Below are 26,298 nucleotides of genomic sequence, written 5' to 3'. Positions count from 1 at the left end.
TTTTGCATTCTAACTTTGACAGGATCTTGTGATCCAGGTGGCACACGGAACACAAGCTTCTATTTCAAGTTATCTTACCCCATCAGAGACTGTGGTGAAACAAGAATGTGCAGTTCTTGGGTCATAGGAGACGAGAGCTGTGCTTTATGAGGCTTTGCTGGTAATCAGTAACTAAAGACCTCAAAAGCAACATGTTTTTCTCAGCTTCCAGCTTCAGGAACTGCACAGCAGCCTGTGGTACACTGAGCATCCCTGGGCAAAACCGGCTTGTAAACTGTAAAGCCAAGGGCTCATTTTGAAAACTAAAGCCAAAAGTGCTAATCTGCTAAATAATGTGTTTGTCAGTGTTCTTGCATGATGAAATATAGAATATTCCTACCAAAAAAAACAAAAAAGAAAAAAAAGCACACTCTCTTTTTGATGCTTTTAAAAGCTTTCCCAATTTGTCAAAAATCATAGTTTAGGTTTCAATATCCCTGTGAGAAAAGTTTGGATGGGTTCTTAATAGTATGGACAGCTTAGAGGAGGATTGCCAGGAGCTCTGCTCTTCTCCTGTACTCCAGCAGCTTTCCCAGAGTTCTTTCTATTGCAGTTTCACATTTTGGGAACCACTTATTCTACATTTGCTCTGTAGATTCATTACTCCAGTGACTGCTATTAAATGTTCTGGGAGAGACAATGGTCCTCATAGGGTGAAGAAGACCAGGGCTGCTCAGTGGGATTCAGAACCATGGGGGCATGGCTGTAGCTGTGGGAAAAACCTCCCTGGTCTTATGAACTCCACACAAGCTGCATGAAATTCTCACTGAAAGCCACAGTATTTATGAGTGGTAAAGATGACATTGCAGGAACACTCATAATAAAGGTAAAACAACAGAAAAAAAGCTTTCTAAAGCTGGTAGCAGTGGGAGGAATGCTAAAGGTGAAAGAGCCTCATCTGAAGTCCACACACATTCTCATGAACCTCACTCTCCACCACTTATTCTGGAAGTAACTGTATTTCACTTCAAAGGTGAATTTAACAAACACCACATAATTGGAGAAGGTGAACTTTTGGGAGTAGAAGGCAGTGAAGCAGAAGGTCACACAGTACCTCAGTCATCTCACAGCCACAGCCACCTTCTGCAGCTAAAAAAAGGAGTGTGGCAGGCCCTTTAATTCTGGAGTGCAGCAGGGAGCTCACAGATGGACCTCAGAGTGCAAAGGAAGCACTTGCCTGAATTCCATAAAATGCAAGATATCCTGTAATCTGCTGCACTGAACCAGAAATTATTGCACACTGTCAGCAGTTCCCTCAGGACATTAGTAAGGGATTTCTCCATTAAATGATTCCAGGAAGAGTTCACTCATCAGCGTAATTCTCAACATGAACACGCTTTTTTTTTTTTACCTGACATTAAAAATACCTTTATCAAATAGTCCCTCGTGTATGGGCATAATACATCCATACTGTTATTTTGGGGACATAATGTTTAATGGGAAAGTAATAAGTATATTGCATGAGTGGCTAAGAATTCTAAAAGGAGATTTCTGGTAGCGAACTCCTGTTAAACACAGTCTATTACCAGGAGCAAGCCCTCAGAAATGACATTTAGTGGAGTGGTCCTTCACTGCCCTGTAGGAATGTCAGAATCTTCCTTTTACTTTCTTCTCTGGAATTCCACCTTGGAAATGCCAGAAGGACAGCTGAGCTCTGTCCTAACTCCCTGCGCTGTTCATCCCCTCCCAGGGAGGTGTAAGAGGGATCACTCCTCTCACTCCCAGAGCTTCAGGTGTTGCCTTTGTTGTGTTTCTTTGGCCAGGCTGGTGCACCACCCCCACATAACTCCACTGCCCTGTGGAGCCACTCCAGAGAAAATAGCCACGGACAGCTGATATTAGTGCAGCACCCCTCTTAATGAGCAAATAGTTATTTGATTTAGTATTTAATATAATACTGAATAGGAAACAAAATGTTTGCTATTGGTGGGAATTTTGGTGTGCTGGTCAAAAACCCACATGTAACAACTAAAACTCAGTGGGAAACCAATAAAGGTTTTTTATTACTGGCTTTAATTTCAGAAGTTTTTCAGCAGCACATGCATTTTCTAGACATTTAAAGGCCTTTATTCCCTGATTCTGTCCTTTCTTCATATGATGATATTGCAGAAAAGTTGTTTTTGCTTATAAAATTAAAAATGACAGATTTAATTTTTTTAAATGTGTAATCACTTATTTAATCTGAATTTTATCACCATTATCTACTTTCTGATTCCAACACCTCTTGAGATGTAACCTAACACATTCAGGAGTTGTGATATGTCCTAGAAATACTATGGCATCCATTACAAATCACAGGTGTGAAGTCACAGACTGGGACTGACTTCAACAGGCATTAACCAAAAAGAAATCAGAATCACCACAGCAGTTAAAAAATTGTTCTCCTGCTGCTCCTTTTGGTAGTTAGTACACAAAATTGCTTTTAACTGCAGGAGAGCTTAATCCAGTAATAATCTCAGCTAGTTCCATCTATTTCAAAGGTCTCTGTAGACACAGACAAAAGAGAGAATCCCTTTTTACATTAAAAGGAACACTCTGCTTCCTTGTCTCCTTTTCTCTCCGAGGGACTATCCCTCTCCTGTTACACACAAATGAATTGTTCTGTGTGTTTGCTATTTTTTGTGTTATATTTTTCAGCTGAACAAATCACCTTGCAGCTAAAGCTGCTCCCTGTTCTCACTCAGACTCCACACTCTCATATGTCAGTGACACTCTCCGCTGATCAAGGGAATAAAGCCTGCAGGCTTCAGACCCAGGGGTTCTATAAAGTCCTCATCATCAGGTCATATCTAAAGCTTCATTTTTTTTGTGATTCGTTTCACGATGGTGCAGAAATTAACCCTTCAGCCGTTTAATTATTTGCATCCCCGTGCTCTGAATTCCTGTCAGCCTGTCAATACTGAGGAATCCCCGGGTAGCAGACTGCACATGCAAGTTGGAGCTCGGGTTTCTGATTTCCTGATATCTCCTTTGTGGAATATGAAAAAAAAAAAGGGTTTTGTCCTCGTACTGAGAAGCAGGAGGAAGTTTATTTTGGAACAGGTAATCAGTTGGAGTGTTTTGGACTTCTGTGTCTGTCACAGATGTTCACAGACTGGCAGAAATTAAAAAGAAACCACAGCACACAAAATGTTTTGCAAATTATACATTAATAAGAACAGAAGTTTATGGTAAATACTAAATATGTGTATATAAACCAGGAAAGAATGACATATAAATCATCACACTTTAAAGCAAAAATAAAGACGAAAATAACACTCTAAACCTCAACATTTTGAGGGTGTTGTATTACATCCTCTCCCCCTGCACATCTCTACATTCTGTGGGGCAATGCCCTTTCTCCCTCAAGTTTGTACAGCACCTCACATGACAAAGTACAACAATTGGGTGATTTTCTCAAAAGCTGCTTGTGTGGATATGTGCAGATTTGCAGCATCAGAGAACCACAAAACCACAAAGGGATTTAGAGCTATTTTTACTTTTAGAGGAAAGTCACAGTTTAAAGTGTGATAAGGAAATTATATTCCTTTCCTTAAGGACAGGAGAGCTCTGTGTGCCCTGCGGGCTTTCCAAAATGCTGAATACCAGCAGTTTCCAATTATTTTGGTGGCACTGCTGGATGTTCTGTGGTACTGAAAACCACTCTTAAAAGGCTTAAACATTGATTAAAAAGACTAAATTTCCTTACCTATACTTGTGATTTTTTTCAGTGCAGGTGTCTACATCTGGGCTCCCAAAGGAGAGGAGACAGTGTCTTATCTACCTTTAGGAATTTGCACTTTATATTCAGTCTTTCTACCTCAGTGTCCTCACCTGAAAACAGGGCTGGTAATAGGTATGTTTATGACAAGGTAGGACTGGCCAATTAGTGATTGTAAAGCACGTGGAACCACCAAGATGGGAAGGCTCTAGAAAAACATTTATTGTTAGTGAAGTTTTATTACTTCAGACTTTGCAGGCCCCAGAACACTTTCTGAAGCCACAGCACTGTTGGATGAGCTGGGCTGTATTTCTGTTTTGGGTCACAGTGTATATGGAAAGAACCATTCTGTGTATCTCAGAACCTCTTTTTTATAGAAAATATTCAACCAGATTACTTATTTCAACAAAATACATAAAAGAAAAAATATAGAATAAGAGATACCAAAGTAATAGAATAGCAGGAAGCTTTAAACACGAAATAGGATTATTTTTGCACAAAAGTATCCTATTCAATTCCATTGAGTCAATCTTCCTGTTACACACGGTCTACAAAAGAAACCCCAAACACCAGCAGAGCTGCAAGGCTTCAGTGAGGTGAAGCCAGATGAGAGCCACAATAATGAACAGTACTCCCATTTTTTGAACAGAAGAGAGATAGAAGTAACCAAAACCAACTCTCTAACTGGTTCAGAGAGCTCTGGAGGCATATTCATCTGGCTTCAGAGGACAGAAGGAAAATTCCCTTTATTTTCATAACTATAAGCTCAACAACCAAGTGAGAGAAAAAAATGAAGAATTTTATCATGTTACTCTCAATCAGTATCTCTGCTCTCTGATGAAAAAAAGGAAGCAATGGAATAAATCAGAGATTTGTGTCTAATCAACTATTCCTGTCCTAACAGAAGGGGGTCAGAATAATTAATACTCTAGGAACTCTCTTTAATTATCTCTTTCTTTGTCTTTATTTACTTTCCTAGGAACAGATCCATATAAAACTCTGTCTCAGAAAAAAAAGGAAAGGGTAACACATACATAAAGCAGGGATCAGTTATTAGTATTGTTAGTCAGGACACCCAACAGTCTGCTCAGTATCACCTAAACCAGAAAACACTGTGTGCAACAAAGACAGACGAGTTCTCAATATTGCAGGCTAATACTGCCTAAGAGCTGAACAATCCTGGCACTGAATTCCACACTGACTACATTGAGCTTTTGCCTGTTCTGAAATTGCAAATTAAATTCTTTACAATACCTATCACTTTCTGGAGGAAAAAACTATTTACACATCGATAATGTTGTTCTTCCCAATGAAATATTGTCGAAAAGACCCTAATCAGTGCAGTAAAACTTATTAGGATCCTGTAATGATTTCTATTCATAAAAGGCTGAGATCTGTGCTTTCCCATTTTGCACTCCACCTGCTGAGAGTGTCTAGTCTTCGTCTTCCTCAAGTCTGGCAGCTTCAGAGTCTCAGAGTTCCTATCACCTGATCTGGGAGGAAGGAAATGACTCATTTTGCCTCAATGGTGAACCCACAGCAGGTTGTGCTGCCTCCAACACGCAGCACTCAATCAGGTGTGCTTGTAGAGCACTTATTATCAACAATAAACAAAGAGGATGGAAAAATACTCCTCTACAAATATGGTTAAATGATGTTTTGACAACTGTCACTTTTCTGTGTGTCACTATTTCCTACATACAGTGAAGCTGCTTTACCTCCAGCAATAACACCCTGTCTAAGCACCACTGATAGAGGAGCAATTTCGGGGGGTGGATCCGTCTCACCAGTTTGAATTAGGCAGGTATTTTAATTTAGAAACCTAGTTCCTCTCCAGTGAATGCCAAATGCTCTGTTCAAAACTTCCTTCCATCATTTTATACTTCCACCTTGGAATGCCCTCTGAAGGTTGGTTTCAAGCCACTCCTGGTCCCTTGGGTTCCTCCAGGGCCCATGGAGAGAGATTTGTCCCTTCTGATGTCAATACCTACACTGGTGATTAGATGGAAATTACTCTGTTTTCGCAGATTATTTGAGAATCTGACTCCCAGGTTTCAGAAACTGCCAGTGATACCATTTCAATGATAATACATGTAAAATTAAATGAGAAATGAGAGAGGTGAGCAATGAGAGATGGAGAAAAAAAAGTGAAGAGGGGAGAGAAAGACAAGATTGGAGGATGAAAAATGGTGAGGTCAATGGGAAAGGAAATATAAAAAGGGAGCAGGAAAAGAAAAAGAAAGTTAGAAAGAGGGGGACTCAGAATGAAAGTGAGGAACACAAGTGAGACAGAGATGGGAACAGGAGAGGCTTAGTAAAGGCAAAGGCAAGGAACGTGGGGTGTAAAGCAAATGAAAGAATAAGTAATGAAGGACCTGCCACAAATCCTGACACATTAGAAATCAGTGTTACTTCTGAGCATGCAAATCAAGATAACGGAAAAATAATATAAAAAAAAAATTTTAAATTAGGACTTTAGTGCATCTGTTTTAAAGGATTTGCAAAGCAGCAGTGGAGAGTGAGCACCTGACATTTAACAAATGCTGTAATCTGCACATGCTCCATCCTGCTCCGCATGATGATGAGGAGGGCAACAGAAATTGCTGTGCTGACAGTGGACAAATATGTTTATAGAGCTGGCCCTCTGTTCTGGAGCATCAGGCACTGACACAAGAACTTCCTTCCAAGTAATGTGTGCTAAAAGCCAGGATCTAAAAGAAGCTGCCATCCTCAGGCTGCAGAGGGCTCATGACAGTGCTGGCCCAACAAACGCCTCAGGAGTCATTGCCGGGTCCCAGGTTCATTTTTCCTTGAGACTGACTCACTCTGTTTTTACAACTGATAATGAGATTCTCACCAGCTCAGGAGGAGGAGGAAGAGGCACAGCTAGGGGCAAGCACACAGTCCTGGGTGCTTAGGAGGAATCTTGAATTAAAAATTTAAGTTGCCCGAAGATGCAAACAGCTTTGATGACCTTAGGTCTCGGTAAATCTGTGCTTGCACTACAAGCCCCAGCACATTCTGTGGTACAGAGAGCCAGTGTTGGGAGGGATTTCCATGGACTGAGCTATATAAGAACCTGGTGAGGACAAAGGTTCATTATTTGATATGTACCCTTGCACAGCCAGCCTGATTCTTATCAGTGTTATTAACACTTCACTTCTATTAATACAAGTAACATAAAACAGGAATAGAGAAAGGAGTGTAGCTCTGCCAAACAAACTCCTACTTAGTCCATTTCTTTAAAAAGCTGCCACTTTCTGCAAACTCCTCTATTACACAAGTTAAAAAAAAATAACAAAAAATACTCAGAGGAGAACATATTCCACATAGTCAGATAATGACTCTTTGTAGGTGATATTCTTGTCTCCAAACAGTCAAAGGATAACGCAGAACATGTTCCAGGAGAGGACTGCACTCTGGTTTAACAATCTCCAAATTCAGAAACAACTGACAGTAAATGTGTAGGCCATTCTTAAAACAGAAAAGGTCACACTCCAGTCTTGAATACTGCCAGAAAATCTCACTGTGATTCACCATGGCCCAAGAAAGTTTGAAAATAATATTTCATATAGCAAGCCTTGTAACATGGCAGGAAAATAAGATAGAACCCTACATGAAGAATCATAGAACCTCCTGAGTTGGAATGGACCCACAAGGATCATTGTGTCCAACTGCTGGCCCTGCACAGGATAACCCAAAGATCACAACATGAGCCTGAGGTCATTGTCCAAATGCTTCTTGAAATCTGTCAGGCTGTGACCACTTCCCTTGAGAGCCTGTTCCAGTGCCCAACCACCCTCTGGTGAAGAACCTTTTCCTAATAGCCAGGTAAGCCTGCCCTGTCAGTGCTTCATGCTGTTAAAGAATCCTAAAGTTAGTCAAAATATACAAAATACAAAGAAAGAACAAATAAGAAGCCAATTCTCATAACCTTCATATTAAGATCAACCTTAACAAACTACTCCAAACACATGAAAAACAACCCACATGCAAACTGTTCACTGACTTGTAAGAGCACTGATTGTGATGAGAATATGCTTCTGTTAAATATCTTAAATGCAAAGGTATAATTTTATGTAAAAGCACAGCTTCATGTACAGATAACAGATATGTCCACCTTATTCCTTTTGGTGACCCTTTTGTAACTATTACTTTGAAACAGACTCTAATTTCAAAGAACAGGCTGCTCTCTTGCACACGCAGCTCCACTGAAGCTTGAACGACAACAACATACATACCAATATAGCAAATACCTGTAGCCTTTCCACCTCAAAGTCACTGGAAGAAGTAAACTTTGCTCCTAGTCGCAGTCTGCCATAGTTCCTTGATGCTCTGCTCATTGACCAAATCCTTGCAGGTTTGCTTAAAGCTTCATGAACATCTCAGCCAGCAGTGCTCAACACACACAGAGGACAACTGGAGGCCATTTGACAAGAAAAAGTCTAAAGTAGATCACAGCAGCCTGGCCTAGGAGGGGCAAACCCTCACCAGGAATCAGAAGGAGCCCTGGAAATCAAAATTTTCCTTTCACATGGAGATGGTTGTACTTGTTTTATGAATAGGTTGTTCCCACCTATGCTTGCTGGTCACCTCTCTCACCTCTTGCTCTGTGTCCTCTCTCTTTCTGCACCGGTGTTGTGGGACTGTGTCACGTAGCCCCGGAAACACAACACCCACCATCCCCTCTCTCAAGCCTCCTGTCTATAAATAGCAGACAGAAAGGTTCTGGGGGCTGCCTTACTTCCCTTTTCTTCTGAACAGAGGGTGTGGGTAACTTTCAAACACGACACCCCCGCAGAGGAAAGTCTTAGAGGAAGTGCTGTCCCAGGCACAGAGAGCTGCGTGCTCTGCATGGAGCAGGAAGGGCCCGAGGAGCACCTCAAACAGGTCCCTTTTTCCTGCAGGTAACATGGCTGGGTTCTCTTAGCCATTCCATGTCACCAAAGAAACCTCACTGTAAGGCTGCAATTTAAGAGCAGGAAAGCAATCCCTGGAAAAAAGAGAGACAATTCCCTCTCCATCCTGCAGGAAGGCTCCTGTAAGTCCCTTCTGCAGCAATTTAAAGCAAAAATTGTCTGGTTTTACATTGTCTTCACATTATTTCTGCAGTGGTAATGTCTCCGTGACCTTGTCTTGCTGTCTTGGGGACGAGATAATACCAAATACTTGTCAATTCTATATTTTCTACCTTCAAAGCATTGCAAGGAGGAATTAAGCATCTTCTGTTGCTCTCTCCATAACTAAGCCCATTGCTCTGGTGATAGAGAATAAAATATTGTAAAGCTTTCATGTGGAAAATTTATCCCAGAAGAATTAACTAACCATGGGAAGAGACTAAACTCTGGTCTCATCAGGAAACTCTGGCCGGTTCAGTTCATGGTTAATGTGTGTTTTTTTGTAAAGGCCAAAGAAGTGAAGTACTAAAATAGCAATAAATCTGACTATCTGTCTTCACCTGGTATGGTTCTTGAGCACAAGTCAATATAAGAAGTACGAGAATTGTACTGAATTCTCTGCTGACAGTGGAAATAAATATTTGTGGAAATAACAATTGTGAAGTGGTGCCAGAATTACATTCCATCTGACCACCCCAGTCTTTAAGCATAGGCAGTTGCTGTTTAAACAGCATCTACAAGCAATATTACAAAAGCGAGATTTTCAGGATTATTTGCACCCAAACCCTGATCTTGAGGAGGTGTTTGATGTTATGAAGGGTGGTAACCAACTCAAAGTCGGGGGAAGTTGTGTTTTATTCTCCAAACTTATGCCTTGAAGCACAACAATTCCTCAGCACAAGCTGACAACAAAATCATTTGCAGAATGTGCAGAAAAGCCTTTCTTTTAAAAGCAGTGTTGCATTTGTGTCTGCAGTGAGGTTACACACGAGATGAGCACCAGCAAATGGCTCCCACGCAGGAGGATTGATTTCCCCTATTTCTCATTCCCACTCAAGGGCACAGCTCGTAATTAGGGTCAGGTTTTCAAAGAGTGCAGGTGGTATTTAGGCATCAAAATAAATGGCCAGATTTTTGTAAGATTTGCCTCAGAGTGTGGGCTAAGATAGTGCTATGAATCACAGAGCTGCTGAGCGTTAAACACTTCTTAAAATCAGGTCTTTTGTACACGCCTAAATTGAAGCTGAGCCCTTTCAAAAATCTTCTCACAACTGGAACATCCTTCAAATTCTAAGTATTGGAAAAATGGGCCTTTAAAGCTTTGTGAGGTGCTAATTTTTACATGAATAGGGAACTGCTCTATATAGTGCCTATAAATCTGGCTGGCAGCAGTATTTAGGTAGCTCTGATTCTCCGGTGTTGGATAAACTCTCCAGCAGTACACATTCCACAGGGAAGGGGGCAGATGCTCTGTGTCAGCGCTTACCTGTGTTAAGTCTAACCCTTCTGAAGCTGTGAAATAAATATTTTGCCAGCTAACAGGTGATTGTAAACACTTGCTGATGCATCAACCTCTTTTCAGCATATTGTCTACAGCCACAGCTGAGATTTTAAGAATTAAATGACATTTTAAGCTTTGAACCCTCTGAGACATAATAAAATAAGGGTTCTTTCTACATGACTAACAGTATTTATTTCAAGGAGGAACCAAAACAAATTTATTTTTCTTATGCTCAAAAGCTAATACAGTGTAGAAACTGTATGAGGTTTTAGATTAGACTCTCCTTTCATCATTAGTTGCTCTATTTATCTTTCTTTTTTTTTCCAAAGCCGGTGAGTTCAGCCTTGCAGAATCCATGCTGCTGACTCAGCTAACTGAGCCAAAACTCATAAAAATCTATTTAAAAAAGGTCCAATTATTTTATTTTCTAATCGTAAATATGAAATTTAATTAGCATCTCATTGCTAACGAAGTCACAGTGGAAGACAAGACTGAGGAATTAGGCCCAGGAATGGAACACAAAGCGTAAAACAAAACAAGTGTTAGGCAGGAGCCAGTTTAACTCCTGCTCTCCTCCACCCACGTTTCAGGTATTTTAAGAATGATGTGCTGTGTTCACAGGTTTCCTTCTCTGATAGCAAGGCCCTTCTGTCCTCTGTGGCAGTAATTACTCCAGCATCATGTGAAATACAAAATAACAACAGATAAGGTTCACTCTGGATCAGAAAAAGAAGCAAAGCAGAGCAAGTTGGATCTGAATTCAAAATCCTGTTTTGTCATAAGCTACTCAGGTCAGCAAGTGTTTCCAATCCTGTAAAAGCAATAGACTCATCAACTGAGAAGAGAACTCATTATTCTCCAGGGTACTGCAAACATCAGGAAGATTAAAGGAATTTTTTTAAAGGAAGCATATGGAGAATTTTAAAAGCCTCTTCAAATAGGAATGTGTCCAACCTTTTCATTGTTAGCACTCCTAGAAGCCACGTCCTGGCTGACATCAGCACTGAGGGTGGCGTTACTGGGTGAGGTTCTGTCACTGTGAGGTATCTCTGCCATCTTCCCTCTGCAGTTCTCAGAGGTCAGGAGCTCTTGCTCTGACTTTGCCCACCCACGTCTGTGTGAGGGGGTCACACGAGGACATTCCCCTGCACAGCAGCGCAGCTACCTGGGCTGAAGGCAGGGACAGGTGTCCTACTGCTGCTCCACGAGGAGCCTGGGAGAGGGAGCACCTCACACGGACCATCCCAGGAGACAGGACCCGCGGAGACAAGGGCAAGGACCGTGGGAGAGCTCTGCAAGGGCTGCTGAGCTGCAGTAACCACAAAAGTGTACTTTCTCCTTAGACTCACACTGAAATTGTTCATAGCAAGTCAGTGTGGGAGGAAGTGTTCACAGGACCTGTCCTGAGAGCCACTAATTACTAATAATTCCCAGATTGCTAGAAAAGCTTGAGGAGTAACTCTGTGAGTGGGCATTCCCCCTTGGCTGCTCTCAATGATAACATTCTCTGGGGTAAGAAGGGCTTTATTAGTGCTGGTCCTGGTTACTTAAATACATCAGGACAATTTTATATTGCTGTTACATGGTCGTTCACTTGCAGTAACAAACAACCACAACCCAGAGATGTCATTGCCAAGACTGACTTGGGCAACACTGGACATTTTATCAGCAATGCTGGTGATGAGGTGATTGGTAGAGCTGAGGTGAGCTGAGCAAGGACAAACAGCTTTCTTCAAACATCACAGCCCCTGGTATCTTCAGTGGAGTGGTGATGTCAGTCTCTGTAAATCAGACTTATCCCAGTCCAAATTCCTGAAATAACCCTTTGTTTCTTTCTAATATTTATGATGTCACTCACCCTAGGAAGGAAAAAAAAAGGAACTTAAACTTTCTCACTCCACAGTTTGAGAATCTGAAATGAATAATTCTGGTAAAGCATATTTTAAAAGAATTAGACAAGTTTAAAGCAATAACCATATGCTCCTTTTGGATTTTTATATGCAAGCTTTTGGCACTTAGCCAAAAATGTTGCTGTTCCTTTTCAGGACAGAATGGTCCAGCTGGTGGCTTAGAACCCACATCCAACCATCAGAAGACGTTCATTCCACTCACTGGGTTTTCCTCTGGAGGAAATAAGGATTGCTGGTTTAGGCAACAGACAGATGTACATTTTCTCTTGCACTTGCATAAGGCCAAATTTGTGGTAGAACAAATTTCTGGTCTGAGGTTACAGAGTTCATGCCTTCATGAGGGGAGGGGGAAGGTGGGCAGGAACCCATTTTTACCCACAAAGAACATAATACAGAAGGCCAGGATGTATCATTGCCCAGCCCACAGAATCTGATGCTCTGATCTGACCCTTTCCAGCAGCTCTAGGTGCACAACCACAGGGTCAGTTTTGGACCACGTTGTCTGAAACCCAGTACAACAACCTGAACAACCTGTACTGTGCAGCCAACTGTTTGTGTTAAGCATTCTCCACAGGAGAAAAGAGGTGGAAGAATATCCCAGCTGAACATATGACTCTGTCAGTGAGGTCAGAACCCTTGCCAAGGCACAATGGCCTGTCTCTGCCTTCACACAGAGTTTTTTCTTCATTTGCTGTGCTTGATGCTTTGCTTCATTTCCCTGAGGATCAGTCACAAAGGAGGTGACTGATGCCTTCAGCTCTGGAGCTTGCTGTACAGAGAGAAGTTTGGCAGTTCCCTTCTCTCACCTGATGCATCTGCCTTATATGGGCTGGGAATCAGAATCAGAGAGGAAGAGGAAAGGAGATATTAAACAAGGCAAGTGAGATGAATCAGACAAACCAGTCAGTTTGAGGGGAGAGAGGGCTTGGGATGTCCTGTGAGGACCAAAGGAGCAATAACAAACCACCCTGTTCTCATGTTCTTTCCTGGCAGTAGTTGAATGTTCAAATCATCTTTACGTTCACTCCCTTTGTGCAGAGACTCTGCTAGATCTGTGCTGACAGCATTATATTTAATAGCCAAGATTTCTAAATGCATCCAAGATTTCCAATACCATCCTGCTCAAATAGCTCTGGATTTCTGCACTATTATCGTGCTATAATGATGCAGTTGCAATGAGTTTACATTTTCCTGCATTGCAGCACATACTACAGTGTATCAGTAGCTTCTCAATAAATCCACAGCCTTCAAAGGGGCATTCAAATTCTGATCATTTCTGTCTCAGACACAGCATTTTCCCATTGTTCCTTGCAGGTGAAAAACTTCCATCCTTCCTGATACTGTATTCTCACATGGCTTCTAAGGCAAATATCAAGCCAGACACCATCCTCCCAGGTGTGCAACCCTTGTTGTTCAGTCATTCAGTGAAGGTGTTGCTGTCAATAGCGTTTAATCCAGCAAAACTGCCTGGAAGCTACTCTCAGTATGGATATGGATGAGTCACAAACCCACCATTCTATAGTGTATCACTCCATATGAAAATACCCAAGTATCACTTTTCCTTCAGGCCACGGACTTGTAGATTAAAAAACCCAACCAATTCAGTGTTTCCAGCCTTACAGGAAATGTAAAACTCCTTAATTTTTCTCAAACAACTCAAACCAAAGGAAAACACACTCTTTTCTTTCCTGACACAAAAGTTTAAATATTTTCTGTTTCATACTGCATTGATATCTTTCATGGCATAAATTACAAAAATGAGAGGAAAAAAAAGACAGAAGGAAATGAAACCTTCTACAGTAAAACCTGTTAGTCTTGGGTGTTCCTGAAAAATATGTAACTGGAAATACAAGAATCTGTTACTGAAAGGATGAAACACACCCAAAATCTTCTTAAACAATCAAATATTGAGATGTATTCTGACTTAACTTTGGCGGGAACTATGAAGGAAGACTAGCAGAGAAGAGTCTTATCTCAAGCTTGTTTATTTTCCTCAGGAGAAAATCAGCTCAGCAACAGTTAAGGTGGTGAGGAAAATTTATGGAAATGTATATTTTCAGTCAGTGGAAATAATTAGTGAAATAAATTTGATGATCTCACTAATTATCTCAAAAAACATATGGAATGGCAACTACCTTGATGTGATGCTCAGAGACACGATTTAGTGTTGGATTTGGCAGTGCTGGGTTAATGGTCTGACTTAATGATCTTAAAGGTCTTTTCCAACCCAAATAATTCTATGACTCAGAAAAAGCCAGGAAACAGAGATGCAGGAAGCAGATGCTGGAAAGACACTGTGACACTGTTCTTGTGAAAGGCTGGGATGCACCAGTAGACTTTGGGTCAAAATTGCAACCAGGGAGGAAAGTTCTTTTAAACACAGACTCTATGAATGGACCTGCTTGGTCAGTGAGTAGTGTAGATCACTGGTATTTTAATTGAGATTTAAAAGCCAAAAGCTTTCAAATGATCTTATTATGTGATAATCTCTTAGTTCATGATCAAGGAGAAAAGTTTCAATCACCATTTCCACTGTAGTTTGGAAATGTATTTGGTTTAATCTTTAGAAAACGAGTTAAAAAACCTTTGGGTGTTTTCCCAGTTTTCTCGGGAATCAAAATTTCCAGAAGGAAATATTTGAAAGGTGTCTTTATTAGTGTTTCAAACCTTGGAGGAACTTACTTTTGTGCTCAAATATATTAAGTACGTGTAACAACCTATTAAACGTACTCATCCTGATTTCAAATATGGGCACAGATAGATTGGAAATGTTTATACACATATAGAGCTATAAAAATGAAATTGAAACAATCCATTAACTGCTAATGATAACCAGATATGTACTGCTAGCACACAGCCTTTTCTGCATTCAAAAGGCAAAAAAAAGTCCTTATCCCAGTTTAAACAGAAACCTTATGTTACATTTACTCTTCAGCATCTCAATTACAACCTGAGGAGAATTTGCCAGCAAACACCCAGTGCTCAGGAGGCTGGTGGGAATCTTTTCCTTGGCTACGCTGAAGCTGATTCTCCCCTGAACTATGAAAACCAGGACTGACTTGGGCAAATAACAAGTATCTTTGTGTAAGGCCAAACTGGCCTCAGGGACCAGAACAAACATATCCCTTAACACTACCCCAAGTTACTTCACACAGACAAATTCACTGAGGCAACAATTACTGCAAATAATATCACATAGACAGTTGTATATACATTTATCCTTTTGACAAAACCAGAATGTTATAGCATTCCATTTGACATTTCTGATAGATTTCCAGAGAGATTTGACAAATTTCTTTTTCCTCTTGAGCTGCTAAACAGATTCACTGAAGTAGATGGCATCAGAAAGTAATGCCCCATCCAGCTCTGAAGATAAAATGGGTTTTGCAGGACTAACTTAACAGGAATATTCTCCTCACTCCATGTTCAGCAGCAGACAGTGCACATCAGGCTGCCAATTTTTGGTGCTGTAAGTAATGTACTTTTACAGGCTGTGAAAAAAACCCCTGGGTGTTTGCTTTTTGTATGAGAAAGTACAAAGTTCTTACCTGCTGGTGAAATGTTACATGCACCCCATGTAGATCATTAAGCATGAGAATTCATGGTACTCACAAACTATCACCATTCCTAGAGCCCAACTATTTGGCAGAAGGTTATGAAGGAAGAAAAGTGTTAGAAATCAAAGTTCAGAGAAGACCTTCATGTTTAATCCAAGTCAGTGAGCAAACCTCCAGCCAAACCCACTGCCCACAGCTGGGACACTCCATGACAGGGAATATGGCAGAGCTGCTGCTTTGTCAAACTGCACTTTAAACAGCCTGGCACTGTCTTCTCCTCTTGCCTGAGAGGAGCAGAAGTGAGAGGATGATATAGGGAGAGAATACAGACAAAAGCAGCAGAGAGAAGGAAGCTTTTATCACCAGTTGGATGTGTGCCACAGAGACCAATTATATACATTTGACAGCAACCATTATAATTCCAGAGTCCTTGAACAAATCACAAGCAGAAAGGTTACCTTCCTTGAAAATGTTCATTGCCATTAAATAACTGACCCAGACTAGAGGGTGAAGGCAGCACTTAAGAGAGAATTTGGGGGAAGGGAGGAAGTGGAGAATCTTATTACATGTACACCTGAGAAAACCCCATCGTTTGTTCTGAAAGAGGAATTGCAGATTCACTGCAGATACTGGATTTGCAGCAGAGCAGACAGTGTTCTGCAAATGCAAATCCTACAGACAGCAGGGACAAAACAGGCGAGAGAAAGAATTTCTCTCTGATACTACTGTCAAAACTTCACTAAATTTGGTGAGGTTTACAGTTTCACCCTCCAGTTTAAAAATCATAAGGCCTGGTCCCATATTCCTTGTGCTTTTAGGTTTAGATTGCTATGGAGTCTACTGACAAAGAATGCTGCCATAAGTCAGATTCCATAGTTACACAATGTAATGACCACATCTAAGTGAAGGATTTATATTTCATGAAACATGTATTTCAATATCAAAGAGAGAGTTGAGGCATCTGCTAACAAGTGGGTACCTTGTTCTCTCTCAATAATAGAGGAATAATATTGGGAGATCTAAGGATCCCTATGAATTTTATCCTCTGTGAGCAATCATTCCATATACCTGATGAAAAGATTCACCAAGCAACAGCAGATAAACCAAGGTGGTTTGGTACATAGCATTCAGATTTCTTCAGCACATCCCAGTTATTTGGGATGTATCCTTCTAGAGAAGGTTCAAATTGCCTTTCATTTTAACAGATGCATGCAATCAGATGGCTCTCTCTGTTCACACATGTTGAAAGTTTATTGTTCTCTTAATTCAGAGCTAAATCTAATTGGCAATCCCTATTTGCAAAAGAATAGGGAGTCAGACGTGATTCTGAATTTCTGTTCTGAGGTTGGCTCTTTCAATACAGGATTTGCTGGGTAGGACAGAAAGTTCCCAGGCTTTTTCCAGCTGAAATTTCTCCTCTGCCAGACACGTGATTCAAGAAACTAGACATACACACATGCAAAAAAATAAAATATCTGGCTCCAGATCCTCTTGCAAATGTCACAACCCAACTTGGACAATGCCTATTTTTAACACAACATACAGCAAACTATCATACGCAAAAGAAAAAGGAGGAAGAGAGAGAGAGAGAGAGAAGAGATGTTGGCTCAGTCAATTTATTTTTGGGAGACATCAAGCCTTTACAAAAAGAACCAGTAACGAGGGCACAAAATTCTGAAGAAAAGAAAAGCACAAAATCAACAAGTTTTGTAAAATGACTCAAAGGAACACAAGTGCTGTTCACAGCACAAGGTGACTTGTAACAGAGTAAGAAAGAGTCATGTTAGACCTCTATGTATAAAATGAGCTCTTATTTTATTGTTCTAGACTTGTGGACTTTTTGCAAGATCCAAAAGGCAAAGATATTTTAATGTACCCATTTCTGTATTCAGAAGAGAATGCTCACAGCTCAAAGGCCACAGTTTTCAGCTCTGAATCAGAAAGGATATATTATAATTGCAAACATAAAATTTAAGCTCCTTTCACTCATAAGGAGAGGGACAATTTGAGAGAGCAGGACAGATCGCTAAAGAGAATTCTCCCACATAATAATTCTCTTATTAATTCAGCTGAGTTTAATAAGTGATCCTTCCTCAGTTCCCAAAAGCCTGCACCAGAACATTCATAGAAATAAATCTTCAGTCTCAATGGTCCTGCTTAAAAAGGTGAGGATAAAATGCTTCATCAAAGAAATGTACTTATTTGTGACATCTGATTCAAAGTTTACAAAATTCAGCAAGGAATAATACCAGCTGTTGTCCTTGGATGCAGTTTGCAGCCATGCCTGATCTTGGTGACTCACCAATATTATCTGGTATAAAAGAAATGAACTGTTTCCAGATCCCAGGAGCAAAGTTACTCCCACTACAGCATTAAAGTTGAGAACCTCTACCTCTGAGACTTGGAATCCCACAAGGATTCCACAAGGAATCAACAGGACAAAAACTCCACCAAATGTCAGACCAGAAGTTCTGCTGTGGGACAGGAAGACAAAAAGTCTATTAAGTTTAGTAAAAAGGCTTATGAACCACTAGAACTATTTTTTTACAGCTTTCCAAAGACAATTTGCATTGTGCTCTCTCATTTTTCCATCTACTTTCAATCCCATCACTAAGCTCTTCCTCTGCTGCAGGTTGCATAGTCTGCAGAGGAAAGGGGAGCTGGGAGACTGCAATAGTTCCTCCAGTTTATCTGCAGGGACACAGTGGGCATGGTAAGGCAGCAGAAAGTCAGCCCTTATGCATCAGTAGTTCCTCCTAATTTGAATGCAACATCAAGATAAAAACAGATAGAGAAACCTGATGGAGAGTTGTAGTGAGGAGATAGGAAGGAGTGGGATGGTAGAAAGAGAAGGGATAGAATACACAAAGTCAGGGCAGGCTGTGCTTGGGAGTGGAGAGGAAGCCAAGGGGTTTTATAGGTGTTAGAAAAGTCTGGTTTTGAGACAGAAACAGAGACACAGGATGGCAGTGGTTATTTGCAGTGAATGACTAAATGTGAGTCTGAGAAGTGGAAGGAAGTGCAGAAGTCTTGTATTTTGGGATGCACCCCCAAAACCTGCAAATCCTGCACATGTACATGACAGACAGGACAGAGATGTGTGTGCAAGGACAACCCAGTGGAGAGACAACACCACTGTGTGTGCAAAATACACAGTGTGCACGAGAGAGGATGGAGCAGGAAGTAGGAGTGTGTGTGTGAAGCTAGAGGAGCACTGGGAAAGGGGAACACCAGAACAAGAAGGAACTGACAGAGGGGAAGGAGAGAAAGATTAGAACTTGGGGGAGGATGTACAGTCTTGCACAGGCATGAAAGAGAAGGCAGAGGGAAGGGAAAGGAGCCAACAAGGGAAAGGTTTGTCACACACACTTGATGAAAAACAGGCTTAAGAAGATGGTGAAAAAGATAATAAGAGATACATAGGGTTGAGAATAAAATAAAGGAAGTGTGAAGAACAAATTAAAAGAGAAAAAAAACAAACAAGAAAGATTTATTAGTCAACAGAAAGCACAAATCTCAGTGAAGAGATTTAAAGAAAAGGTTGAGGCACAACACACTATGGGCAGAACCAAAAAATCCCTGCAGACCAGTCCTTTCATCTGCCCTCTCCAGACCTCCATGTCAACTCTCCTTCCCAGTGGACTCCTCCTTTAAGAACACATTTGCACCTCCAGCCACAGCCTGTTTGCCTCCCTGAACCCGGGGCTCCAAAGATCGTCACTGTTGGAGGCACGGAAGGTGCGAACGCAACCACTTCCAAAGAAACACTGCCTTGAAAATTAACACAAAAACAACGAAAGGTGGAAGTGGAATTTGCAGTGGTCAGAGCCAAGTACTGTGCTGGTCAGGGAGGTGGAGCTGCTCTGACAGCTGCTTTTCTTACCTTGGGTGGTCATGAGTGACCGGGCTGTCCCGCTGCAGCTGCTGCAGGCTGAAACTCTCTACGTCGCCTCCATGCAATTGTATTTCCAGGAGTCTTGGAGAGCTTATTTGTGCTCTGCAGCGGTTGAAAAGTAAAGGAAACACAAGGAGCAAAGCACCCTCTGGCCCCTTAAGGACAAAAGTTTCGGGAGAATCTGGTGCACTGGTGTCAGAACGAGCAAAGAGCCACACAGAAAGTAAGAAAAAGTGTGTCAGAGACTGGGAGGGGCGGAGAAGGAAAATGCAAAGATCTGACAGGAAACCAGACTATAAATCTGCTTAGGGTTTGAAAAAAACACATTTCTGCTCCCCAGCGATAGAGCCTGTTTGCAAATGACTCTGCACACAGGTGACAGCAGAGCCCCAAGCACCAGGCAAGCAAATAAAGGGGCACCTTTGCCCCTTCCCTGGGAAGATCAGCGGGCAGAGGCAGCGGCAGCGCAAAGCCTGGCTCAGACAGGGAAAGCAGCCTGGCTCCACTGCCTCACTTCCAGCTCTCCAGACTTCCATGTTCCCTCAGCCAAAAGGGGACATGCGGAATGCCAGCCTTGCTGCTGCTCTGCCTCTCCCACCACAGAGCATCTCAGGGCACACGCTGGTGGAAAGCAGGAGGGAAAGGAAAAAGAAAGAAAGAACTGAAGAAAACAGTTTCAAGAACAACAGTTCCAGGCAGAAGGAGTTCTGGGTTTTCCCGAGGTTTCAAAGTTTTTTCAAGAAACCATCTATTTTATTAATAGGTGCTTCTGCTAGAAAGGTAGTCGACAGGGTTTACTTTATGCATTAGATTATTTTGCAGTTGAATGATACTTTAAACAATGCATTTTCCAAAGGAAGTTTTGCCGACACAAAGAAGCCACAGTATCTTGTATTGCTTCAGTGCTGGACGCCAGGCTCAAGGCCAACATGCAAACCCCCCTGTTGGTGGGTCTTACTGAGGACATTCACCTCTAGGCTGCAACCAGGAGTCTCCCACCACAGGCAAACCAACCGGAGCCAGTCCCTGCCCTCGCTGTGCTCCTGCTCCTGTGGGACCAGGAGTAACCATCACTTCTAGAAACATCCTTCAGCGCTGCTGCCATCCCGCTCAGGGATCCTGAGCCTGAACACCTTGCATGATGTGCTGGTTCCTGTTCTGCTGCTGCCCATTTAATCCTAAGGGGGGAAAACAAGGCACAGGTGCTGTTGTGGTCCTGGTCGCTCCCAAGGCTTTACCTTTGCACTGGGCAGACGTGCACAAGTGAAGCCTCACTGGAGTCAGCAATAGGTCCTGGATGTGTGAGGATCAGAGAAAAGACCACTTGAAGGAGGAGTTATATGAGTGTAATAAGGATGTATGTTTGTGAGGGTGATTGCAAAGCTCACCAGTCTGGAATACATTCTGCTCCCTGAATTTTTGCGAGGTTGTTTTTCTTTGAGGGTGACCAGAAGAAAGCAACTATGTATATATGGGTGTGTTTTTATTTCCTGAGAGGAAATATCAGAAATAAAAGCAGAAACACAAGGGATAATAAGCATAAGCAATGTATGATAGATAACTTAGGAATGTGGGGAGTGGAAAAGCACAATGACAGTAACGGAGTAAGAGAATGAGAAAGGAAAAAATAGTTGGTAGAGAATAAAAGAAAACACAACAAACGGAAATAAGTACAAAAGAACAGTGGAAAAACTATCAAAGGATACAGGGGCGTCAAAGACAACAGAGTGGAGGAAGTGAGATGATAAAGTGAAAAGAAGAAATGCGAGGGAGAAAATACATGGCTCAAAGTGTTGTTACAATAACATGCAGAAGTGTTCCTAGCAAACTGAAAGCCTGAATCCTGCAAAAATCATGAGGGAGCAAAATGTGGAGGGCAGCTCTGCCTCAGTTCTCTCTGATTTTTTCTCTGGTTTCACATGTTTGTACCTGTACCTGGACTGGTGAGGGTGTGTAAGTTTACCTGTAAAGTTGATGCTGAAAGGAATTCTGGAAGGAACTCCAGTTCTCTAAATCAACATTTCTCAAAGACTAAGGAAGGCAGGAATTTCTGTCCCTGGCTGAACAATAGCAGAACATGCTAAGTCCCTACCAATTTTTTTCCAGTGAGGACTATACTGTTTTGTGCTACTGATATTCACGTGCAACTTTACCAGAATTCACTGTTGAACAAACCTGGAGCTGCACGTGACAAGGTGCAGGAAAGCCTCCTGCTTTGAGCGGCCAAAAAAATCTACCCATGTGACAACAGCACAGGTGAGGTTCTGCAATTTCTGACCAGGGGAAAGTGATATTTTTGGGGAAAAAACTGTGAAACCCAGCTATAAGAATCATGGCCTACAATTATTCAGTCAAAGCCAATATATTAGTTTTGAGTCAAGCTTTCTGCTGCTTTCACAGAGGAAGCTGATTTGTGCATGCAACAGAGGAACCATTTTAAGCACAACCAGAGAAACTCTGCTGGCAGGAGGCTTTGTGGCTGCACTTCGATTTAAAACCCACAGATCTTCCACACATGGTTCCCAACCTGAAAGGAAAAACATGCTAGAAATTCAAATCAAGACTCACCAAGTCTCATTAAAGCTTTCTCCTTCTGCCCTTGGTTTCTTCGGCAAACAGGGTGTCAGACAGCACACTCTGAAATCGCCCCACGGAGCCGAGCAGGGGGTCAGGTATCATTTGTTCCTGTTTCTGCTTTTGGTTGTTTTTTTTTTTTTAATGTTGTAGATTACAAACAGCTCAAAAAGTACAACAACTGTTTTAAAGGAGATCCCACATTTCCCTGGGCCTAAGGTGGTGCCCTAGAGATGAAGCAATTATCCAGTGAAGCCTGAGCAGCTTTAAGGAATCTATCACTGAAACTCAAAGGACCTAAAATTCTCATAGTCATAAAGGCTTTACTGGCAAACTGAGATTAGCTGAGCAGGATCCAGCCATCAATCACAAAGCCACATGTAACTGAGCATCAACTTTTTCTTATAAGAATTTACAGTCTTAATCCCAGTTTTCGGTTATAAAAAACTCTCTCAAGCTATAAAAGTGTTATGGGGAGGTTACAGTTCCTTGAGGCTGGTGGACTGAAGTTATGTGTTTCACACAATGCAGAAAATAATTATGTTCTGTTTGCCAACGAGAAAATACAAGAAAATTCAGGTGCACCACCTAAAATACAGCAAAAAGCTGTAGAATTTGAATCATGGGCTTTCCTGCCTCAAATGTAGGGTGTAGGATCTTGACTAGTAGAGTTCTAAGCAGGAAAATTTCCTTTCTTTCTTGGTCAGAGAAAGGAATTTCCTCAAAAAGATACCAGTCTTTGTCATCTGTTTCTTTTTTTACAATAATAAAAAAAAAATCCACTGGAACTTTCAGTTTAACAAACTGTCCAGTTAGGGGGTAACAATTAACAATGCTTCCTTTTTTTGTTATTTTTGTTGGTTTATGGCTTCTCAAACTCCTTTTATTAAACTTGGTACAGGAAACAATAAATTTCACCTCTGCCTGCAAAGTCACCTGGAAGGACACACCTGGTATATTTGTTGTCTCCCTCTTTCACAGAGACTTCAGAAAAGAAGGGCATATTTAGTTCCTTCCAATCACTCTGATTTTGCAGGATCTGAGCCCTAATGGTATAACTTGAATAACAAATGCACATTAAGCCCTTTGGTGGTGCTGCACCTTCCCTTCCCCCAGGCTTTTATTTTGGGGTCCTTGCATAAAAAAAGCCAGCAAAATTTTGACATTATTCGATTATTCCATTAGGGTGATCAAACAGTGGAGAAGATTTGGAATCTCAGATACTCCTCCACATTGTTGCTGGCCTCCTAAGTATTTTGCTCACGGGGATGTTCATACCATGACATTGTTATTGGTATGAAATCTATGGAAAGTTTCTTTTCTTCTCATTCTTAAACTTCCTACACTGGAAGGTTCTCCTTCTACACCATGACTTCCTACAGAAGGCCTTTTTACAGAGGTGATTCATCAGCTCAGGAGAGGCTGTAAGTCAGAACTGAAGCTGCCACAGAGCTTTAAATAGCTGCAGACAGGAGAGTTAAAAAAATATCAGCATTTGGAAGTAAAGAAACACGAAACTATCCAGCTCTTAATCTGCTGCTCCTTTTCTTCTATCCCCTTCTTCTCCCCAGAGATCCATCCCAGCCCATGAGGAGACTGCCCTTGACTCCTTATCAGTGTAACAGTCCTGAAAATCCCTGGATACCAGAAACGGATTTCACAAACTAGTGATTTGAGAACTAATATATTGCATTTCTCCTGCATGCCTGGGCACAGCAGCACCCTCTATATTGTTAACACAACCCTTCCAACTCTTTAGAGCAGAGAAAGAGAAGTATTAAATATTTTCCCCATTTTACATATTTTATATTATCAGCCTTGCTCAACTATCCTCAGAGACTATCACTCTTACTTAAGGATGCTCACAATTTATCATTTTTCTCTGGAGATCTGACTTCCAGAACAGAAGTATTTCCCTATTCAATTCACCAGCCTGTGGATAAGCAGCTGTTAGTGTTCATTTGCCTTTTCTAGGCATTAACATCAAAAATGCCCCTTGATCTTAAAAAGTGACACACGGCGGGATTTCTTTAACACCTTTGGGGGTAATGGCTTAAATCCAGCAGGGAAATGTTCTTATCTATAGGTTTATGATACACATTTAAACAGTGTTTCAATTGCCTGAACTATGAAATAAGATGACAGGCAAACATATATCAGTGGGGAACAGACAGTATAAAATTCCCTCTTTCATTTGACAGGGGGGGTTATGTATTTTTGCACTAAATGTGCAGTCTCTGTTGAGTTCAACAGTATAATGGGATTTATCTGAGTCAGATAGTAGCATATGCACCCATTATGGAAAATTTGGGTTCAAATCCAATCTGGGATCTGGGTTCCCAGTCCATGGACAGGGGGTGCCAAAAGACCAGCCCTCCACTGAAGCAAAGAACCCAGATTTGGGGTTTTGACAGGACAAGGTGGAACAGCTTTAGGCTGAAAGAGGGTAGATTTAGACTAGATATTGGGAATAAATTTCTCCCAGTGAGGGTGGGGAGGCCCTGGCATAGGTTGCCCAGAGAAGCTGTGGCTGCCCCATCCCTGGAAGTGTCCAAGGCCAGGTTGGATGGGGCTTGGAGCAACCTGGGATAGTGGAAGGTGTCCCTGCCCATGGCAGGGGGTGGGACTGGATGATCTTTAAGGTCCCTTCCAACCCAAACCATTCTGGGTTTCTACAATTTTATGATTCTCTGACCTATTCTGCCCCTTCTTGGGGTCAAAGGGAGGGAAGTTCCAGACTCTGATGCTCTTTCCAGAAAAGTCAGAGTTAATTTAGTTATTACTCCAACAAGTCTCTTTTCATCACACATATATAATTCAGCAAAACTGGGTATGAGCCATAGCTCAGGTGCTTATGCTCTTCCTTCTGTTCTTAATTACATGTCCATAGGGTTTAAAATCCAAGGATCTTTAAACTTTCCAGACAAGTGATTTAGTTTCACAGCAACCAATGAGTTACATATTTATATCCATACTCAATAGATGACGAGGCAAAGTATTGGGGTGATAAGAAAGGAATATTTATTCCCCTTAAAAGTGTTAAAAATGGAGGTATTTTCACATAATTCAATTCAAAAAGACGCTGACGATCTATTTTTAAAAAAAACCCACAAAACAACATCTGGAAAAAGTTAAAAAATCAGGGCAGAAACTTATAGCATTTTTTGATAAAGTCAAGGGGCACAGGAAGGAATCCAATCACTATTACTGGGGAAAAAAAAAAAGTTCAGATCATTATCACCAGAACAAATACTGGGAAAAAATAATTTTCGTTCAAAAACTCCTGGTTAAATTTTTTCTGAATAAATTAATGAGTCCCGTATCTCATCTTTTGCTTAAAACACAAGGTCATCTTTCCCCATTTATGCAATAGCAGCATTGTCAGTATGTATTCTGATTATTAGACTGAAGGATTTAACATATCTGCAATCTGAAGGAATAATCTATCAAACTTGAAATTTAGAAGATGTATGGACAGGTTGAGTTACTCGGGTTTTTTGTTTGTTTGTTTGAAACTGGAAGGTTTCTTGTCTTCTTTATAGGTCAGCATTTATTCAAATTATAAATGTATGCAGATTTTTAATAGAGACAAATTGAAAACAATTGCAGAATGAGTCCCATCCTTCAACATTTTCTCTCTTTTTAATCTATACAAATTCTTCAAAAGGTCAGGAGGAGGAAAACTTGTGCTGAGAGCTGTGCTTTGAGGCAAAACATACCTCACAGAAACAAGAATATTAAGAATATAAATTATGTAATATCTAAAAAAGAATTTTATATTGATCCACGTAGTTTGAATGGCAAGGGTTTTTTTTTCCATAGCTTAAGTGTCCAGGGAATGCAGCACACACCTGGAAGTTAAGGAGTTTTTAACTTTCATTGCAGCTCTGATACCAACATCCGCTGTGATTCACATAATCCAGCAGAGAACCACAACACCCTTGAACCTGAAACTGTTACATAAATGAGGTGTGTCAAAACCAGACCATGGAGCCCCACGTGAGCACATCATAAGTAAGTGTTAGAAAAGCAAGAATTACTATATTGAGTCGCACCAAAGATCCATCTCTCCCAGAGAACAGAAACTGTATTTCCCCAAAGCTGGAAGCTGAACTCATCCTTATGGAAATACAGCTCCACTGCAGGAACACGAGCTGGTTCATTACAGAGGAGACAGGGATAAGGTTATGAAACAGGAATTTGCCCAAAGCAACTTGGGCTAAG

General features: G+C 41.2%; 1 protein-coding gene across 4 annotated transcripts in view; it reads right to left on the bottom strand.

Annotated features, from left to right (window-relative positions):
- Window positions 1–19,865, bottom strand: part of CARD11 (caspase recruitment domain family member 11) — a 45,186-nt gene extending 25,321 nt beyond the window's left edge. For 3 of the 4 annotated variants that reach the window (XM_027683878.1, XM_027683881.1, XM_027683877.1), the window contains exon 1: window positions 19,489–19,865. In XM_027683878.1, coding sequence (XP_027539679.1) covers window positions 19,489–19,501 — 13 coding nt within the window. In that variant the 5' untranslated portion in view covers window positions 19,502–19,865. Of the gene's footprint in view, window positions 1–7,995; window positions 8,101–19,488 lie in introns of those variants that run through there. The other variant, XM_027683880.1, reaches the window with a different exon arrangement.
- Window positions 19,866–26,298: the final 6,433 nt, after the last annotated feature.

Source organism: Neopelma chrysocephalum, unplaced genomic scaffold, assembly GCF_003984885.1.
Source record: "Neopelma chrysocephalum unplaced genomic scaffold, ASM398488v2 Primary Assembly neopelma1_65, whole genome shotgun sequence".
In the NCBI taxonomy this organism is placed as follows: Eukaryota; Metazoa; Chordata; class Aves; order Passeriformes; family Pipridae; genus Neopelma; species Neopelma chrysocephalum.
This window is presented reverse-complemented; position numbering and strand designations above follow the sequence as displayed.